Source organism: Columba livia, chromosome 3, assembly GCF_036013475.1.
Source record: "Columba livia isolate bColLiv1 breed racing homer chromosome 3, bColLiv1.pat.W.v2, whole genome shotgun sequence".
Taxonomy (NCBI): domain Eukaryota; kingdom Metazoa; phylum Chordata; class Aves; order Columbiformes; family Columbidae; genus Columba; species Columba livia.
This window is the reverse complement of record NC_088604.1, coordinates 56,275,893-56,297,199: the sequence shown is the minus strand read 5'-3', so window position 1 is coordinate 56,297,199 and position 21,307 is coordinate 56,275,893. Positions and strand designations below refer to the sequence as shown.

At 41.4% G+C, this 21,307-nt stretch overlaps 1 protein-coding gene across 2 annotated transcripts in view; it reads right to left on the bottom strand.

Annotated features, from left to right (window-relative positions):
• Window positions 1-21,307, bottom strand: part of RSPO3 (R-spondin 3) — a 61,908-nt gene that overhangs the window by 10,434 nt on the left and 30,167 nt on the right. For both annotated transcript variants that reach the window (XM_005507427.4, XM_021294497.2), the window contains exons 2-4: window positions 14,912-15,103; window positions 13,314-13,460; window positions 10,732-10,929 (exon numbers count right to left, since the gene is read on the bottom strand). In XM_005507427.4, the coding sequence (XP_005507484.1) occupies window positions 10,732-10,929; window positions 13,314-13,460; window positions 14,912-15,103 (537 nt within the window). The remainder of the gene's footprint in view (window positions 1-10,731; window positions 10,930-13,313; window positions 13,461-14,911; window positions 15,104-21,307) is intronic.

Sequence of the window (21,307 nt, the reverse complement as noted above, 5' to 3'; positions counted from 1 at the left end):
AGGGAACCCAAAGCTAAAGTTCATAAAAGTTCATAAAGTTAATAAAGTTAATGAGTGATATTTTGTGTACTACAATGTATTGCAAGTCAGGACTTTCTCTAGCCTCTTAAAGCTGAGACAGTGGTGACCAGCAATCTCTCTTTCCAGCTGCCTCCTGCCTCCAGATGAAGCAGCCCGCTGTACATTAATCAATTAATACGTTCATGCTTTTCTTCAAAATCGAGAAACTAATCACTTTTGTGCCTGCTCCAAGAACCTTCATGTTAGTCAAAAATAGAAGCTACTGACTCTTTCTACAACTCTGAGAAGCAGAAGTTTCTACAACTTTTTCTTGCAACTCTTTAGGCACGCTTCTATAACATCTGAGACCAATCCTGTAAAACCAATAATATTTTGCAAGGGTCTGGTATGACATGCTCAGAAACACTTTATAGACTGTCATACAGAAGTACAGAAATCTCTGGGGCAAGGAAACAGCAGATGGTTTGTGCATACCTACTCTAGTAAGATACTAAAAGGAGCAGGATGCTTTGTCCAAAAAATCCAGAGCAAATAGACCCTTACCCCAACCTCAACCATAAACTCTAAGAAGGTACTTAAAATTGTTCATGTGCCTTTGAAAATGTTACTCAAGATTGTCTCTATGTCCAGGAAGTTATTTTACGTACTCTAAAAGAGTTGCTTTTAGTTAGAAAACAGAGGTTCCATCAACCTTAAGCCTGAATACTCCTTGTAGTATTTGGAAGAATTCACAGAGACTCTTCCATCTCCATATTGCACTTTCCACTGTGTTGCACTTAAGAGATTTATCCATCGTAGCTTTAGTTTGATTTAAGACCACTGGGGGAAAAAAAAACCCAGCCATGTAAAATAGACTATGACTGGGAATGTGATCCTTCATCTCAGTGATGAACTTTTTATCTTTATAATACAGCCTACATATGACTTCCTCAGGTTCCACAACTGTAAAATGGAGATGACATTTCCTTAATTTCAGTAAGTACTTTGGGATCTACAGATGAAAACCACTACTGGTGCAAATCAAATCCATTGAAGTGGACAGGGAGATTCCTCCTTACTTCAGTTAATGTGTTGAAGGACCAAACATCATGCTTCAATCAGATAGAGAGCTCAGTATCCTTCTTGACAGAGTATTGTCTGCTTGCTCATGCTTAAAGGTAGCAGAGGCTGGATCACCCACTGGCATTCCCTCCTACCACCCACGCCCATACAAGAAATAAAGTCAGTTCCTCTGAATTTAAGCTAAATCCTTCTGGTTTAGCAACGCACATTTCTACTTAAGCAATAAACATCTGTCGTCTGCCATTCATTAATATTAATTATAAATGGTCACTAGCTCATGGGATCCAAGTCCACCAGCTGAGATTTTTCCAACTCTGACCTTGTTAGGATTTGTATAAAAAGTGTTCAGAAGGGTCCTTCGAATCTCAAAGCCAATAATAAGTGCAATTTGCAGAGCACAGTGTTTAGATTATGCACTTAGAATAAGGGCAGTCAGCAAGGGTGGTGGGGAGTGGGGGAGGGAAGGAAGAAAAGATTACGGACCCTGAAACAGCGTTGCTTTAAATACTTAAGAGTTTTAGACCTTTCTGCAGACTAATGACAGGGAGAGGCATTGTCCATAATGAAAGTGGCCCATCCATTAAACATTACTGTAAATGAAAGGTTGCGTGAATTAAAGGTTGTTCATCTCATGTTTCAGGAATGTAGCTGTGTTTCATGTCTGATGCCTGTTTTCCTTTCAAATGTAGTTCTTCAGATGACAGATGAGAGAGAGAAGTTCAGAAAGCAAATGGGCAGAAGTAAATACATGCTTAAGAACAAAGCAGAGACGTAACTGTAGCTGTAAATCTTTATACTGGGGCTACTGTTTGCTGTAGATATTGGGAGGGATCAGATTAGAATTGAAAAATTTCATTACTGGATCATTTTGATTGTAAACAAAAAATAAATAGAAAAAATCCCTACAGTTTATCATTTAATTCTATCACCTGTATCTATTTCACTCATGGGCCACTGGTTAATTCTTTTGCTACCATTTTGGATTTTAAGAGACTAAAAATAGAAAATGTAGGAAATACTTGTTCTCAGTTTTGCATGGCCACTGCATGATTTTTTCCCTTGCCATTTAATTTCTTGCCCTGCAAAATTGCTTCAACAAAAATTCCTGAAAAATAATGTTCATTTGCATCAGCCCTTAAAACTAGCTCATTTCTTTTTAGACGTAGGGATACAGCAATATGGCACTCATGGGCCACATCTTCATCTGCTCTTAAAATATACATAGTTTCATTGGCAGAGAGGTGTTAGCTCCTATCTCTGGTGAACTGGCGTAACAAGTTCCATGAATTTTTTGTAAGAAAATCCAACCCTATACACTTTCTATAACAATGACTCAAAGCTGATGCAAAGAGGAACAAGAACAAATCCCTCAGCAATGCGAATGACTAAACTGGACAAAATGAAAGGAAAGTTGGTTTCAGGTCCTTGACTCAGGCCCAAATCCAAGTCTGAGCTTGGTAAAGACAGCAGGAGGCCCTATGCTGATGTCAATGGGCAGAAATACTTGTATTTGTGCTCTGTAAATGTGCATTATGCTGTGTCTCTGTGAAAGTCTTACTTGAGGCAAGAGGCAAGAAAAAAAAATGGGAAATTTTGTAGCAGTTTTAGAAATGCTTATCAAAGCATTATGTAGTCCCTTACTAGGCTATGAAGCTAAACTACTATACTTAGACTGTCTCTGATGGATGTTTGTCTAACCTCCTTAAAAATCTTCCATGATGGAGATTCCCACAACCTCTCTCCTGATCTTTGCAATCTCTCATAATAACATTGGATGTTATCATCTGATTGGGAACACTCTGAAGATCCTTTGGACCTTTGTAAAGGAAAGTTATGTCAGTACGTGTTTTCTTTTTCAAAGCTCTGAGGTTAGAAGAGAGCTGGGAGGTGGCAGCCTGAGCAGACCAAAAGCTACATCAGGTGTTAGAGCTGGCAGGGAGAGCTGAGAAGAGATGATGAAACTGGAGATGTGGACACTTGGGTGGAGAAAAGAAAACAGAGCTGCCTGGGTGGGAAAGAGCAGACAAATATCCAGTAAGATCAGGAGAAACAACAGCCAAAAAGTGCTCCTTTGTTTTCACTTTGTTACAAAGGAATGCTGAAAATCCCTTCTTTATGGCTAGATCCAAAGCACCCTGAAGTCAATGGGATTTCAGTGGGTGTTGGATCAGGTCATTTAAAAGAAGAGCAGCTATAATACAATAGTGAATGAGTGCCCTTGCTGTCCATGACTGGCAGAGTTATAACAGCATTGCTATACATGGAAGTGTTCCACAGCCCAGGATTTAGCTGATTAAACAGTGCTGCATGTGTCACCATTAGGCTTGAAACATTCATTGCCTGATTTACTCTGCAGCTCACATACCCAAAATGTTTTGCATTCTTGGACTAAATTTGCTATATGTACAAGCAAACTTCCCTCTTGCATTTGTTCTTCTTTCCAGGACTCACAGGCCAAAAAAGTGAGGGGTTTAGATCTCTAGGTGGCGATGGCTCAGAGAGCCCTGCTGTCAGCAGCCACTTCCCTTTGACTTTACTCCGAGGTAATATTGCCCCAAAGTGAGAAAACAGCTTGCTGTGCTCTTCTGAAGAGTCAAGAGATAGAAGTTGTCAAGGTATCTCCTTTGGCACACAGCCTGGAAGAGGTTCCTTTCCTCTTCCAGCTGTGACAAACATGTCCCTCCTTCAGAAAGAGCTCCTTAAAGCACTAGAAGTTAGGGCAAGGACTTTGGAAGCATCAGCTGAGAGAAGCAATAGAAAGGCATATGTGGAGAGGAAGATGAGTAAGTGAGGGTGTGCAGACAGGACAAGGAAGTGATGTGGAGTAAGGGAGGACAATACTCCGCTCTTTTGTATCATCCATGGTCTCTGCCCTGCGCTGAGAGGAGAGAGTAGCCACAGTTTCCTATTTGCCTCTCCTTGAAACTCAACAATGTGAAGTCACTTCAAGGTGAAGGTGCCCTGGATAAATAAAGTACATTTGTATCAGGGAAAAAGGCCAGAGACCAGGCACGCCCCTGCATATCCGCACAGCATCACTGATAGTGCTTTTTAGGACTCTGGCCTGTAATAGCCATCTCTCTTCCCCAGGGGAGGGAATAGCACCAGCTAGTTTGGCTGGAAGGCAGAACGTGGCCCTTGGCCTTCTGGCCAAGGAGTGGACCTTCGCTTGCTTTTCTTTAGCAGTATAGACATAGCTCTGGATTTCACCTTCTAAAGCTGGAGCTGCTCCTCTCAGTCCCAAACATTTTTATTCAAGATGTAAGATGTCAGGCAGGTGATGGAAATTTGGTGCTGATGGGGACTTTGGAAGGAGGTGGAAGATGGGTTTGTGGGAAGTTTGTATTCCCTCCTGTTTTTCCTGCAGAGCTCAGGCATGTAAAAGATAGTCAGCCAGCCAGTTCTGGAGCACAGGGAGGCACCAGAAGGGAAGATCAGAAAGAGAAAAAGAGCTGATTCCTATTCCTTATTTGGTCTAGTGATCTGAGGAGAACAACTCTCACATCAGTCACATTTTAAAAAAAGAATGCAATGAGTTTTGTTGCTTTGTGGTTTTTGTTTTATTTTGTTTTTTCTGATTCACTTCCCTTATGGGAGCAATTGACTACATGCTTCTTTCTCAGCTTTGACACCATTCCTGTCAATATGAGGTCGATGGTGTTTACCAGCAGTGTGTCCAGTACATTTTTTATAGCACATTCCAGAGGACCTCAGGGCAGTTGAGTGACCTCCCCTCTGTTCCCAGGTTGCCCAGGACAGGCAGGAGATGGGAGGTGGCAAGAGAGGAGCTGGCAGCGGAAGAGGAGAGCTAAATGATTCTGTGATTCTGTCTCCTGAGGAGCACAGAGACAGCATTAGCCCAACACCTTGCAAGGCTAAAACCAGTTTTGATACCTGAGGGCCTGAGAAGTTGGTGTATAGCCACAGCCGTTTACAGGCTGACTGTTCATCAAGATGCATTCTATTCAGAGAATACAACCTTGGCACGGTACACATGTACACAGTGGGTGCCTACATGTGTGGTTACCATATGTGCAGAGGCACACAGCAGGTATGTATTACCTGCTTGTGCGGTTCATGCATTTCTGTCAGAACTGGGAGGTAAGAAGAGAATTTAATGTTCACTCTAACACAATCAAAATAAACATACTGTGGCAAAATGCAATATTACTATTAATTAGTTCAGATTTTAAGGTCTCAGTTTGCAGTTAGAAACCTAATTAGACTTTAAAACTGCCTGTGATTAAATTTTGGAAATGCTATCAAGAAAGTTTAAAAATGGCTTTATCCACCCATTTCAGCCCTTCAGTTGTAGACCCACTATATCCTCTACTATTAGCTATTTTGGATTCACATATCTCTCTGACTCATACTGGTCCCGTTTTTTCCCTCTTAACTCTTCTCACCCTGATCTCTCTGCTGGCCCATGGCGGTGGGCAACCCTGTGCTGTTAGTGCCCTGCCTTGCTCAAGGTATCTCCTGGATGCCATTTCGCTTGGCGTAGTAACTCGCGGATTCCTGGTCTCAACAGCCTTACCCTTGAAGTCTGGAAATATGTTAAAGTTAAAGAGTCAAAACCCCTGCAAGGAAAGGAAATGAGAGGTCCTCTTGGCAGCAACAAACAGAAAATAAACAACCAAACTCTTCACAAGACAGACTCCTCAATTATAGTAACTCAGGCTTGCAAAGACCGGAGTTATGACCCATTGGTGTATGCAGTATGTAAACACAGGGATGCAGTAATTAGCTTCGTGTTCATTTTGAGGCCTCAGAAGTCCTGTGACCTGTAATGGAGTGAGGTCATTAACCACAACCACAGTAGTGATCTTCACACAGGACACCCCATCTCTCACAGTTATATGAGCTATCTGTGAACTGAGATGTCTCCCTGGCTCACATGCTTCAGCCTTCTTTTTTTAAATGCCAATGAGTTACACATAAGGAAGAGAGGATGTGACTTTTGGTATGAGCTGTGACTGGGATATCTTGCATCTTTTATCTTATTTTAGCAGGGGCTTTCTTTTTCTTTCACTGTTTTGCCTGGCACAGCTTAACTGACTTCTAATGAAATTATTGCACCTCAACCGGAGATCAACTGTGAAAACTTTTCTTTGTGAGGAATACTAAAGGTACTAAAGGGGTGACTTAGTTTAGACTACAGAGTCCTCTATGCTCTGTTGTAACATGGATCCCTATGGCATCAGAGTGTGTACATTAGGGTACGTAACTCGAGGAGTTTCATTTAAGTGACTGAAATTAGTTTATTGCCTAATATTTTAAGTTTGTTAGTATCAAATTACATTGTTTTCAGCTAAAGTTAATTCTTGATGAATGGCTTGGGATTTTTAGCTGAGTGGTGGTTTTGGGAATCTGATGAATGCCTGATAGGATTCCCTCCTCACATCATAGCCAGCTGAAGACATTTTCAGACACAATCTGATGAATGTGTTTGAAGCATTATGCAGACATATAGCAATAAAGGATGGAGAAACTAGTTCAAAGGAACAACAGAAATGACCTGAGTCTCAAATCTCTAAGCTATTCAAAACAAACCTGGATTTTTATATTCACATGTATGCAGTGCAAGACAGAAACATTTATTTTTACTTGTTTCCCAAAATATATATACACTTCCTCATTATGGTGATCAACAAATCCTGTTTTCTTGGTTCCCTTCTGTTTATCAACCTGCATCTAGAATTCAGCCCCTCATCTCTCTTATTCTCACTTTACACTACAAACTGACAAGCTACCATGCCTCCAGTGGGTTGCAGTCTTGTGAATTTTTACTAAAATGGCCCCTCTTCCTTTCATAACAGTATCGTGCTTTCCAAGTCTACAAGGTGCCAATTCCTACAGTCCACAGTGAAAAAGAAATATGCTATTCTACATTCATCCCACCATTTCTTAATGCCTAATGATTGAATTTTTGACTCTCAGGAAAAGGAACTGTATCAGGTCTGTGTTTGCACAGAACTGGACACAATTGACATTTCTTCTCTCTTTTGAACATCTAAATGCCATCAGCATGCAAATGAATCAATATATGAACAAACAACAATTGAAATGTATTATTTATTTGTTTACAACAATACTACTATGTAGCCAATGTAGCTTGTCTATTGGTGTGCATAATACCCAGCTTTCTAAGATGTCTTTCTTGTTCATAACTATGCACTTAGTCTTTTGGTGAGTGTTTTCAGTCTCTTCAGACTGATCAGAACATATTCTCTGAAAGCACGCAAAAGTGTCTGCTCTCTGGGGGATTTAGTTGGGACTCAACAGAAAGTCATACGGTGAATGTTCTCTCTTGGCAGAATTACTCATGCATGAAAACATGCAATTCCTTCCCCACAAATACCTTTGCGTGTAATTCTGATGTTTGTCTTTTGGTCAATAAAGGTCAGTCTCACACATTTGCAGACAGCAGTCCAAAGGGACTTGTGTTTGACCAAAGCACATTTATATAGGCAAAGAAATAACATGGATGGATAATTAGCAGTGTTTGAAGAGCTCTGGAAGTTATGCTTTTCCAGTACATCTATTTGCCATTTGTGGACATGGCCACAGGAAACACATGGTTCTCAAAGTCTGCCTGTCAATGAAAGGCAGGAGCCAAGAAGATGTTAAGTGTGGGAAGCTAAGAGTAACAGTGCACTGCACTAGCGGAACAAAACAAAAAGTGCGAGGGAAAGAAAGTAGAAACTGGAACTTAAAATCATATAGTTGTGCAAACTAAGAAGAACTCACCATCATGGGATTAAAAGAGGAGAATTATTAAATAAATTACAGTGAGGTTTGGATGGGACTAAATTATAAAAGGAGTCTGTATGTGAATCATATGGGAGTTGCCACATCAGAACACACTGGGATCAACTAATGTAGTGCTAAAATGAGTTAGAAGAAGCTTTTAGGCTAGTCGGGCTATTTGTAACCTCATTATTCCCATTTGTTTGAATTAATCTTGAAAACGCTAGCACCTTCTTCCAGTAAAACTTCATTTTATAGCCAGCAAGGGAAAAAAAAAAACAGTTGCAATAGATCTCACCAGCTTTAATGATACACTAGGAGATGGAAACAAAAAAAAAAGCCTCTTCATCCGTTTTATCTTGTTCCATGTAAATGCTCCAGAAACATGTCCTTGCTTCTGTGTGACAGCAGCAACTTACTGACTAACATCCTGCCTCTGATCTCGGCATCGCAAGCAAAGTCACTGAGGCATCTGTGATGAGCACACTCCGTCATCGTGTGGTCTTTGCCCTCGCCTTGGCCGCAGCCATCTATTCAGCGTGGAAAAGGCAGAGGCTGACTGGGCTAAATCTCTCTTTGTGGCCACAAAGAAAAGATCAGCAGCACTGTTGGTAACTGCTGGGTCTGTCACTAAATGTCAAAAGCAGAACCCGTGAAAGTTACACTCCAAAGCAATGTCTGAGCGGTAATAGGGAGCTGTACAATACACAAGAGTGTCTTCAATATTTCAAACATATTTACTCTCCATTCCCTTTCCCAAAGTGCTTTTGTTGTTATCTCCTTCTGCACTCACTGACTGGATACAGCTAGCCATAAGAACAGAGCCTGGCTTGATTTCTTGTGCAATTACTCTGTTGTTCAAAGGGGAAGAGAGGTTTCTCTCTGTGTAATAGTGACAGTGGCAGTAGGGAAGATAAGTTGCCTGGAGATTAAGTTGGAAAGCTACATTTACCCATTCTAGTAGGAACAGAGGAAAATTTGTAGCTTATTTCTCATTTTTCTGGCTTCTCACTATAATCCATCTCTTAAAGCTATTTTAACTGAATGTTTTATGTGTGAATTTCCTCAGTTTTAGTAAAAAATATTTTTAAAAAAATTAATCTCCCTGTGAAGATGTATGGAAGTTAATGGGACAGACTTTTGTGGATACTGTTACAGAGGAGTATGTAGCAGTGGATTTCAGAACATTAAAAAAACATCCCTCAGACATAGACATACAAATCCCAAGGGCACAGGTAGAAATAGAACACAGATTTCATCTGCCTGCATTGGTTTTGAAGGAATTGTCTACTGAGTGTAAAACAGGCTAGAATATAGTCTGTGACTTGCTCAAAAAGAAACCAAAACAAAACATATTTATGCACATTGCAAAAAAAAAAAAAAAAAAGGAAAAAGAAATAAAAAGATTCATGACTGTGAAGGAATTCTTGTGGTGCACAGTATTTTTCAAGTATGGTTTGGCTCAGATCCTATAAAATAAGAATCGACAGTAAAATACGTGAGTAGTTTCTTCTAAAGTACTTACTACACAGGAACAGCAGGCATTTCTCAAAGAGAAATGTCCAATCTGAAGGGATTGCCAAATTACCAGAAGCAAATACACAATACCATTATCACCTCAAAAAAACAGTTTCACAGTTCTGAAATTACAGTTCAGCCCTGTATTTTCAGCTCTGGCAAAATAATCTTTGGTAGGAAAAAAAAAAAAAGGACTCTTTTCCCCCTGCTACAGTGGGCTAATGAGAGGCTGTGTTTCAGGTTGTACCACTGTGCAGAGGCAGAAGCAAGCATGGACATTTTGGACATAAAGCCTAAGCACAGGAAAATCCATAAATAACTTGCCTTGGCTGCTCCCTCTACCTCTTCAAGACACTGCGTGACACAAGAGGCTGAACCAACCTCAGGTGGGTGACATCTACCCCATAGGTTCCCATAAATCAGTAGACCTAGTCCTCCTTTTGGGTTGGGGTGAAGGGGTAAACAGAAGTGATGAGGAAATGGGAAGGATAGGGAAAATTAGAGGGATGGGCAAAGGGAAATGTTCCAACAACACTCCTGTGCCAAACAGAGTAACTGCACCGGGGACAGAGCAAGTAACTTCCCTGCTTCAAAAAGGAGAGAAACGGAAACAAATGGAACAACAATCTCTACTGGATGGAATTTGTATAAATTGTTATTTCATAAATTTCTTAAGCATCTCCCGCTCTTAACATGTGGGACATCATTCACTAGGTGCCATGATGAGGAATAAGTCCAACAAGCTGTCTCTCATGGAAGGAAGGTTCTGCTGCCACTCTTGCTTATTGGGCAAAACCAAGTGGAGTTTCCCATATCTGCCATGCAGCATTGTGGTCTTTCTCCCATGCTGGGTCTCTGTGAGCCAGATGCAGATGGCAGGATCAGGCCATGTTGTTCAGCCAGACCTAGCATAAAGAGTTCAGCGTGGGAGAGAGACCACAGCGCTGTGATTGCAAGAGTTATGGTCTTACCTGTAGGGAAGCATGAAACAGGAATTGGTTTAGAGGAATCCCGTGGTTGAAGCATGAAGCTTGGCTGCCTGATAGCCAACAAACAACTCTCACCATGACATGTTTTATGATGGATCTTTTTGTCCCGAACTTCACATGCAACCCCTCATCTTGGCAGCAATTTCAGCAAACTGAGAATGTGCTTTCCCATCCAGCCCACCCTGTCTTCTCTAGATCACACAGAGCACATCTTTTGAGCAGCATTAGGACTTTATTTACTCCAGGCAAAGGCACAGTTCTCTCCAGCCCAAAGAACACCACATCAACAGGAGCTTTGGTGAAGCCTGCAACTGAGGCCTGGGAATTCAGATGTGAATTATTAAAACAAGCACAATACCAATCTCATATTATGATGATGATAACATGGTACCTTTTCCTTCCTTCTGACATCTCTTTCTTTGTACAATACATTTTCTGCTCTCGCTTGTAGCTGGGCAAGGATTGCCCCTTGCTGACGGATGTTGTACGATCTCTCTGACCCTTACTTCATTTCCTCTTTTGAAACCACATGTTTTTCCTTTCTTTGTGCACGGGCTCCATGGACTCCACTCACTAGCTTCACAGTGCACTGCAATAAACATAGGACAAGCTGAGCCTGGCCAATATATTTTTGTACATACAATGCATATGGTACATTCCTTTTATTCTGCATCAGCCAGAAGGTGGCAAAATTGAATAATTAATCAGGATCTGCAGCTGTGAATTGAGAGAAATTTGGCTGCTGAGGATATGCTGCATAAAATAATGTCAAATAATTATGTCAGTTACCATTTTGCACTTGCTGTTTTGTAATTCCATGTCCAAAACAGGACGGCAACAACAACACAATTGGTTTCAATGAAATCAGTTACCAGGGTTTGTTCTGAGATTACTTTGGTTTTGTGGCAGTATATATTCTTATAGGTTCAGTGGAATTAAACTTTGGTCATGCCTAAGTGAGAGTGAAATCATTGGGTCAGGTGGCTGCAGTTGGCCTCAAAGGTATTGAATTTGGAAATCAATAGAGTTATAAAGGACCAACTGGTATCAAAAAGCATTGCATTCAGAATCCACTGTCTTTGGTGACCTGCTGCTTAGTATTCAGTTTAAATAGTGGAAGAGCCATCATCTGTAGCACATACAAGCTGTAAACAGGCAAAGCAGAGGATAATTGGGTCAAGGAACATGCAAGCTTTTCAGAAAAGTGTGGGTTACAGTTTCTATCCCATACTATTGGGAACTCAAAAGGTGTGCAGCTGGATACTTGTCCTAGTAGTGTATACAAAAATGGGAGAAATCCTGGAAGCTTAACAACAATGCTATTAATAACTGTCCTTTTGTGTCATCTTCTCAGTAGCCGTCTCTTGATAAAAGATAGCAAACATTTATATTTACTTTATGTAAATATGTGTGCTTAAGACTATAAACCACTGCTAAGACTTCCAGCCCCTCTATAAGGAGGACTTTGTAAGTCAACATTTTTCCAGCTCCAGAATTTACTTCCAAATTTTTTAAAACCTAAAACTACAGTTGACCTCAGGCAATCTCTGACTCCTCCTCCAGTCAATTTTTATGTGAATAATTTTGTTTTTCATATTACACTGGACCTCTCCTGTTAAAATAATTGTCCTTCACGTGCACAAAAAGGTTCTGTTTTTCCTCTGTAGCTTTAAATGGCTTTTCCTAGTTGAGACTGACTCATTGTTAAAGCAGCTACGTCTACAACACTTGGAAACAGCCATAAAGAAACAAAAATGATCCCTTGAATTTATTTCAGAGATGAAAGTCTTTGCTTGAAAATAAAACCGTAAAAACTATCACTACCACCTGAACTAATATATAATTGAGAAGGAAAATGCCAAACTACTGTACACTATTTTTATTCCTGCACCACTTTCACTCTAAAACACGTGATGCCAGGGAGAGCTATGTGCATGAGCCTGTGGGGGAGGAGATTTCCATCATGTCCAGACTGTGCCTAAGGGCTCCCTGGTTGCTGGTGGCTGGAGAGGTTACCACTCCCACTGCATTTTGCAGCCCTCAGCCACCACAATTCACTGCCAGCCTACTAAATTAAGCTGAACCTTGCCACAGCTTTGGCATGCCCATGGCAGGGGATGCCAACTGCAGCAGCCCAGAGGCAAATATATCGCTCATTCTGTGTTCAGCCAGAGGAGTGGCAAAGGGATGGAGGAGACAGTTAGGTGTGGTGACATCTAAAATTGCCCAGTGTGAATAATCGGAGCTTGTGAGTCAGAGGCTGGAGAGATACAAAAGCAGGTCTCTGCTGCTGGTGAATCACTGGACCAGTGTAGCCAATCTTGGTCCTTCAGTGACAGTGCCACACTATTTGGTGCCTTATTTTAATCCTCAGTTTCTGGAGTCAGGTGATTATGAGCATATACCATTTTGGAGGTTTGGGTTTGTTTTTTATTTTTCCTCTTCCTATGTTTTAGTTTCTAGCCTTCACTTTTGCAAAGGTAAGCTTCAAAAAGTTGATGCACGCGTGCTTTGAAGGCTCAAGTAGTACAAGGGAGAGAAAGCAAAGCAGTTAGTATTTTAATCTTTCAACTAGACATAGGGTCTGGCTCATGGTTTTTGAACCTTTGATGTTAGTGGTGCTGCATAACACTGTAACAGAGCAAGTAAGAGATGGATGTCATTCTACCTCAGGGCAGACCAAACAGGAGAGATGAAACAGGCCACATTTCCAGAGGCAGAATTGTCCTTAGCATCAAGGCTGTGTTTGTGGGGCACAACCGTGTTTGCCTTTTGTGAAATGACAGACCTGGGAACTGCCTTGAGTGTGTTGTGCTGGGGTGCTGGTGCTGGGGCATACATCTTGTGATGCAGACTATTTCAATTTTAAGTTGCATTACCCTGGTGTGGTAACTGATCTTGCAACTCTAGCCCTCCTTAGATTCCCCATCACCTGTGAGAAAACCATGCAGGATGCGGGGGGACCAGACTTACTGATGCTAGTGCACTCCATCGTGTGATTGTTGGCTTCCAGCCCATCAGGGCACTTTTCAAGGCACTTTCCACTGTATAAGTAAAACCCACTTTTACACTTTGTGCAGAAGTTTCTGGTGAAGCAGGTATCACAGTCAGCTTTACATTCTGAAATGCAAACAGTAAACAACAATATTATTTATCTTTGCCATGAAACATCAAAGGCTCTCTCACATATACCAGAATCACGCAATTCTAGCAATGTTAAAAAATCTTCAAAGGAAGCCAATTATATTTAGTTCTTCTTCATGGACCATACACACAGGAAGGCCAGCAACAAGTGACCTTGGCAAGAGTGAGGATTTAGTAAGGATGGCCTAATGCTGGATGGCCTTGCACTGCTTGTCTTCTTTCAGACCTATGCAAACTGAAGACAGAGCACACAGCACAGCAGAATGACAATATACTGCCTCTGCCCTACACAGACAAAGCATAGGTATTAATTAACTCCATAGGCCACAGGTACTGGGCCAGTTCTACACTATTTATCTCTGTTCATCCAGGAGAAATAAAAATATTCCAGAATTTAGAATCTGCTGGAGATTGTTTTGCATCAACATCTCTTTCTTTTTTTAAATGACTCCCTGGCGTTCGATCAGATGTTCTGTAGCATTTCATGTATTCTCTATATGACTACCCGAATTGGCATTAGTGGTATGTTTCCCAGTTCTCAGATATTTTTAAAAGAAATGCATAAAAACTCATGTGTGGCACAGCTTATATCTGATAAGCAAGGCCACACACTGCTAAAAAGTGAGCAAATGCTTCACAGTGTCAAGTTACTTTGTAAGACTTTACTCTGGGGTCCATTCATTAAATAACTTTTATTACCAGGTGAAAACTGGGAGAGTTGCTTGGCCGTTACTCTTACGTTTTTATATCACCTGTGGGATTAAAACCAGTGATTTCAACAACAAAAAAAAAAAGAGTAGGGAGGACATAGCGATCTTTTCCAGCTAATTTATTGTTCAAAATACAAAGTAGGGTCAAAACGTTGCCTGAAAGCTAAAAAATAGAGTTGGGTTCTCTGTCTTCGAGCCCAGAAGCAGCATGAATGGGTAATTTCCCCCAAATCAGGCTAAAACCTAGCCAGCTGAATCCCAGCCAGCTGCTGCTGGCATGTAGCGGACTACACGGGGTGTGAGACAAGCCATAAAGAGGCCAGGGCAAGCTGCATCTCCAAAGAGTGGCTTGTCTCAGGGGACAGGTGGGTAAAGGCAGTGGGTTAAAGGACTCCAGCCTCTGACATCCAGTGTCCCTCAGCCCCACAGTCTTTGGAGCTGCCACAGCTCCCTCTCACTGCTGGAGGGCAGCACCTTGTGCCCACCCGCGCTTCCATTTTGCATGGGCGTTTGGAGGAGGCCATTGCCTGGGGCCTAGACAGGTAATTCCTTTAGGCCATTTCATGGCTTTTCACTTTAACTTCTTGCAGTGTTATAAAAGAACTGAACAAATAAAGACACAGCCTGTCCTGTCTGCTTTTCTGTTGACTTGACTCCTAAGGGGAGACAGTATTCAAGAGAGAAAAAACAAATCCATCCACTTCCCCCAGCACTTACTTGCACACTTATTAATGTCGGGGTACCGTGTCCCATAGTATCCACTTGGACATGAGGAAAGACATACTCCGATCTGTTTCATGCCAATCCTCTCCAGAACAAAAAAGAGCCTGGGCTTACATGACAGGCATCCGTTGTAGTCCGAACATGTAGCACACCCTCCTTGGCAACCTTGGCTCACATTAGGATGCACTGAGAAGAAAAGCATTAAAAAAAAAAAAAGGGAGGGGTGAGAGAACAAGATATTAGACAAAACCAGGAAATAATGGTTCCTCTGTACTTGGAATGTGGACATCCTCTCGGACAGCTCTTAAAAACTGGATAATTTTTTCTTGTGTCTCTTATGACTTGACATTTCATTTCAACCATTATTTAATCTGCATAAAAATGAGAAGATCAGCTGATGTGCTCACATCTTGCAGAAATAGCTAGCAGCAAATTATATTTTAAATAGATTCTATGCAACAGCAGTATCCTAGAGAACTGTTATTTTTCTTTTAGTTATTTTCAAGTGGCTTTTCTGCCTTGTATGCACTTGGCTCAGCAGATAAATACATGTTTATTATCTTTGCTTTTCCTAGCTGGATGATTAAAAAACAACTAAGTGTATAATTTCCTTCATTGACTAAATGTCATTTGATTGAGTTCTGCTGTGCAGGAATATGCCCTTGTAAGATCTGATGCTAATTTACCTTAATAGAAAGACACAGGAGAGCCATCCTTCTCACCCTCCTTCTTTCCCTGGAATGTTCTTTCTGGCATGTTTTTAATCTCTAACAATTACAACCTGATGTTCAGACTTAACTGTGGCATTTACCCTTCTGCAGTCCCAGCATGGAGCATAGGTAGGATTATATTTGCCTTTCAATTGAATTGTCCTAATTCTTCAGACAAGGAAAGGAAAACTTATTACACTCACTGTTTAAAAGTACTCAGTTCTTATTTGGGAGCTTGGGCATAGCAGAAAAGAGGATGCTATTGCAGACTGTCTTTTCAGCAGCAGATGTTAATCAGTGTCATACTTCTTAGTGGCACAGAATAATGTTTTGCATCTTTCTGTATTTTAGAAGTTCTAACCTACTTTTAGAAGTTCTAACCTACTTTTAATTCCTTCTTGGTTACATTCTTAAATAGGAGTTGGATCTGAAAAATAACTAAGCATCAAATAGCTTCAGACCCCTTGTACTCTCTTTTTTGGTCTCTTGTATGAAAAACCCAGACATTTTTTCCAAGTGCAAGATTTCATCTCTCAACCTGAGACATCTGGTTATATTTCATACGTAAGAGAAATCTAGTCCTTGTTTACATTTGTAGACTCTACACTTGCCCTTTTTATATTTCATTAATTTTTTCCCTGCCCAACTCTCCGGCCTGTCCAGGTCTCGCTGGATGGCAGCACAGCCTTCTGGTGTGTCAGCCACTCCTCCCAGTTTGGTGTCATCAGCAAATTTGCTGACAGTGCACTCTCTTCCCTCATCCAAGTAATTGATGAATATATTGAATAGTACTGGTCCCAGTACTGACCCCTTGAGGGACTCCACTAGATACAGGCCTCCAACTAGACTCTGGCCTATCGACCACAACTCTCTGGCTTCTTTCCTTCAGCCAGTTCCCAGTACACATCACTACCCCATCATCCAGTCCACAGTTCCTCAGTTTAGCTGTGAGGATGCTGTGGGAGACTGTGTCAAACGCTTTACTGAAATCAAGGTAGACCACATCCACTGGTTATGTCCTCATAAAAGGCTATGAGGTTGGATAAGCATCACTTCCCTTTGGTTAAGCCATGTTGACTGGCCCTAATGACCCTCTTATCCTTGATATGCCTTGAGATGGCACCAAGGATAAGTTGTTCCATCACCTTTCCAGGAATGGAGGTGAGGCTGATCAGTCTATAGTTACCTGGGTCCTCCTTCTTGCCCTTTTTGAAGACTGGAGTGACACTTGCTTCCTTCCAGTCCTCAGGCACCTCTCCCGTTTCCCACAACTTAGCAAAGATGATGGAGAGTGGCCTAGCAATTACTTCAGCCAGCTCCCTCAGTACCCACGGGTGCATCCCATTCGGACCCATAGATTTATGGATGTCCAGATTGCTTAATTTGTCCCTAACCCAGTCCTCCTCAACCAAGGCAAACTCCTCTGTTTTCCTGACTTCCTCTGGGGTCTCAGTGGTACGAGGCTCCCCAGGATAGACTCCAGCAGAGTAGACAGAGACAAAGAAGGCATTCAGTATCTCTGCCTTCTCTGTATCTTCTGTCAACAGGGCACCCACCTCATTCATCAGTGGGCCTACATTGCCTCTAGTGTTAGTTTTATCTGCCTTGTATTTGAAGAAGCTCTTTCTGTTGTCTTTGACCCCTCTTGCAAGGTTTAATTCTAAGGAGGCCTTAGCTTGCCTAGTTGCCGCCCTACATCCTCTGACAACAGCCTTATATTCTTCCCAAGTTCAAGAATACATCTGTGCTTTGTTCACTTACAGTTTTGGCAGAAAAGACATGTCCCGTGAATGAGAAAAGCACTCCTCTATGCTCTGAGGTTTCAATGACCAGTCCTGCAATCTGAGAAACCTCAAAGGGAATTCAAGTTCACTTTTCTTCTTTCATTAATAGAATGAAGAATGAGGGTTGTTTCCCTCAGTATGGCTGAACATGTAGGAGAAGAGCAAACTTTGGCCCTGCTGCAGACAAACTATTTCACAGAATCACAGAATCATGTTGGTTGGATAAGACCCTCAAGAACATTGAGTCCAGCCATTAACCCAACATCGCCACTAAATCATATCCTTTAGAACATCATCTATACATTTTTTAGACACCTCCAGGGATGATGACTCAACCACTTTCATGGGCAGCCTGTTCCAATGATTGACAACCATTTGGTGAAGAAATGTTTCCTAATATTGAATCTAAACCTCCCCTGGTGCAACTTGAGGCCATTTCCGCTCATCCTATCACTTGTTACTTGGGAGAAGAGACCAACACCCTCCATGCTACAACCTCCTTTCAGGTAATTGTAGACAGCAATTAAGCCTCCCCTCAGCCTTCTGGTTTCTTTTTCAGTGTCCATGAGGTACTCACTTTGTAGAACAACCAGGAGAAATGTGTAAACCAGGTGGCAAACCAGGACACACCACTACTATTAGAATAAAGGACTTTATGCATAATGAGAAGCTGCAGCCCCAAATCAGGTTTCAACTTGCTTTTACTAGACTCCCAAAATACTGAGTGCTCAATAAGTATAACATATTTTTTTGAGAAGACTCCAAAGATGCAGAGTATATTGATTTTTAAATTAAGAGCTGGAAAAAAATACTTTCTTTTTAAAGTTAAGTAAATGAAAATGCCCTTGTCTGTCTCTCCACTGTCTTGTGGCTCTTACATGAAGCTACTTTCAAAGGCAGACACAGTAACGTGACCTGAAGTTGGCATTATTTTAAAACTATCTGACTTTCCTTCATTAAGTCTGACAGAGGGAAAAAAGCAGCTGAAGTACAAAATATTTGTCATCAAAGCATCCATATAAAATATGGATGATCACTTTTGAGGGGAAACATATTATGTGTGAGCACCTGTGACATGTCATTATGAATAGATTCTCTTGACAGAGAAAACATTATGTGCAACTCCTCTGAGGTCAAGCTGTGTGTGTAAGTCCTTGAGACAGACAATACTTTATTACTGAAAGATGATAATTCTCTATAGCTAATATCCATTACATGGCAAATTTCCATCTCCCCTTGAACTCCAGAAATATTAAGTATAAGACAAAATGTACTCCTAGTAATTTTCAAGGTTTCTACCTCTTTTCATGCATAAAGCTCATACAAAAAACAAACCAAAACAAAACAAAAACAAAAAACAAAAAAACACCACCAACAACAACAAAATTGGCAAAAAATAAAGTCTGTGGTTCCAAATGGATAATCATAGTGTTAGTATTATGGAGCAAGAAATAAGTTAAAATATGTAAGTCAAGCTCTATGTAAAGGTTGACTTCCTGCCATGTTATAACTCAATGTATGAAGCAAAACAACCTCTGGTTCTTGGATATGCATAAAGCAAAAGTCTCCTTGAAAAGTCAGAATTGACATTTTAAATCAATAAAGACTTTTTTTTTCTCTTAAAAGCTGTTAAAAGTATCATTTTTTTATTGTCTCCTATTGTGCCTGGCATTTCTTTGAGTGCCGTAACTGTTTAATGAAGCTGTCTCTCATCTGCTTGCTCTGAATGCTGGGCAGACCCTTATTCTGGCTCAGGCAAGAAGCAAAGTAGGGACAGCCGAGTGCTCCAGAAATTGGTACTGTTTGAAAGCCCAGCACTGGGCTTTGACATTGAGCCTGGGAGAAAATAAATGGTGGAGGGAAAATATTTGTGTCTACAAAATGAAATAGCATGTTTAAAATAAGTTGTCTACAAGCTCCAGCCAAAGATCTCGTTCTCTTTACGTTTCTGCCTCCTCCCTCCCTGGTTCAGATCCAGGTGCTTGCCTGATCCCTGCCAATGTTGGGGCCAGTCCCTCCCCTGCTGTGGAAGCCAAGGGAGTTCGAAGGGATTTTAGAAGGAAACGGGGCAAACTCAGACTCTGAAACATTCATCTGCCACAGGGAAGGAACTTAACACTGCTGGGTACACAATTGGCCCTTACTGTTCTTCTCTTGTTGCAGCAAGGTGGTAGTGCCTGCAGATCTCAAGTGCTCCAGCAACTGCACAGTATAACCACAAGGAAGCAACCAGAAGATTTACCCTTTTTTCCCTGTATCAGACACGGTGAGCTCAGAATTTAAGTGATGTGCCACAAGAAGCTGGGACCAGAAACCCTCTCTGGTGAAATCCAGCCATGGAACACCTGATATAAGCATTACTTCAAGTTTCTATATTTAGATCAAAGTAGAAATGGGTAAGTAAAGTATATCCACTTCAAGAAATACTCTGAAGTCTACAGGTGAAAAAGCACTAGGAGAGCATGGACCACTCCTGTTAGCCACAGGCTTTAGATATGGTAAATGGGGTAGAGAGAGGTCCAGTCTCTTGGCAGAGGGGCAGGTGCTGTGTACTTGTGTGTTAGGTACTGGCTGCAGGATCAGGAGGTCTGGGCTTTAGCACTGCAGATAGGTCCAAGAAATGTTCTTGCTTGCAACCACCTGGTCTTTGGTGCAACCTGCTCCATTATAAAGACAAATAAAATTAAACATAAAAAATTCTCCACAACCTTCAGAACTGACTTCTGTGAGGATGAGGTATTCTATGCATGGGCTGTTAGGAGCAGTGTCTGCCCTTACAGATGACCCTACCAGCCATCGAGCAGTCTACTCCCTTGTATTCAAATATTCATTGAGCACAGTGAAATCCAAGACTCTCAAGGATGGAAAATACAGCACAGCAATGGGCAAAGAAAATGGTGGGAGCACAGAGACCCACAGACAAGCTCTTCCCCATCTCTTAGACAAGCATCAGCCAGGCCTGCTGATTCATCAGATACAAAGTACGTATGTGTAGGCTCATGGCTAGTTCTAGGTCCAAAATCCATCCCTTCATTTTTCTTTTTATAAAACCTAAATACCAGAGATCAGAGAAGACACTAAGTTAATCTTGAACTATTCTCTTCCCCTGCCTGGCTTTAAGCCCTTTTTGGCTTGGAGATTTTTTTTGTGCAAGCTGTTTGTACAGATATTAGTTTTAAGCCTCATTAGCAAATGAAATCACTGGGGATTTTTCTTTCTCAGGATATTTTCCAAATCCCTGCTCTGGAAACAATGAGTTGTGGTCTCTTTGTTAAAAATAGAAAGTTAGGGACAAGTAGCTGAATTTGAATCTGAACTTTCAATGACGAGACGATAGGAGATTTTCACGGCATGCAGGAAATAAATTCTAAAACCTTTGGAATGAATTTTTTCTCCAAGTTGTACTTTATATCTATATATTTATGTATATATATAAAAATGTATGGGATGAAAAAAGCAGAATAAGAAAATACAGGAGGAATCCAGGTGGGCATATGTTTTGACAGCCAGAGGGAAAGCTTGGGGTAGAAGAATATTCTTTGCCCATTTGCTGCAGCTAAGGTGCACTGCCTCATCGTCAATCTTCAATGACAAGACATCCATTTACCGACTCAGTCTTGAAATGAATGTGCTAGACAAATGAAATCCATCTCTCCTAGAGAGCTGCTGTTAATCCTGGTTTCTCGAGCTTGCGTGTTCTCACAGGAAATATTTTCACAGCAGAGTTGCTCTGGAATTCAGCCCCACCGGTGGACTGCCCCATGTCGCGACACCCAAGCCCTACCACAGCTATACCCACCACGCAGCACCCATGTGGCCATTAGCCCTTGTGGTGGTGGGGATTGGAGGGCACATCCCATGGGTTCTTATGTCACTTGATTGCTCCCTGCATTCAC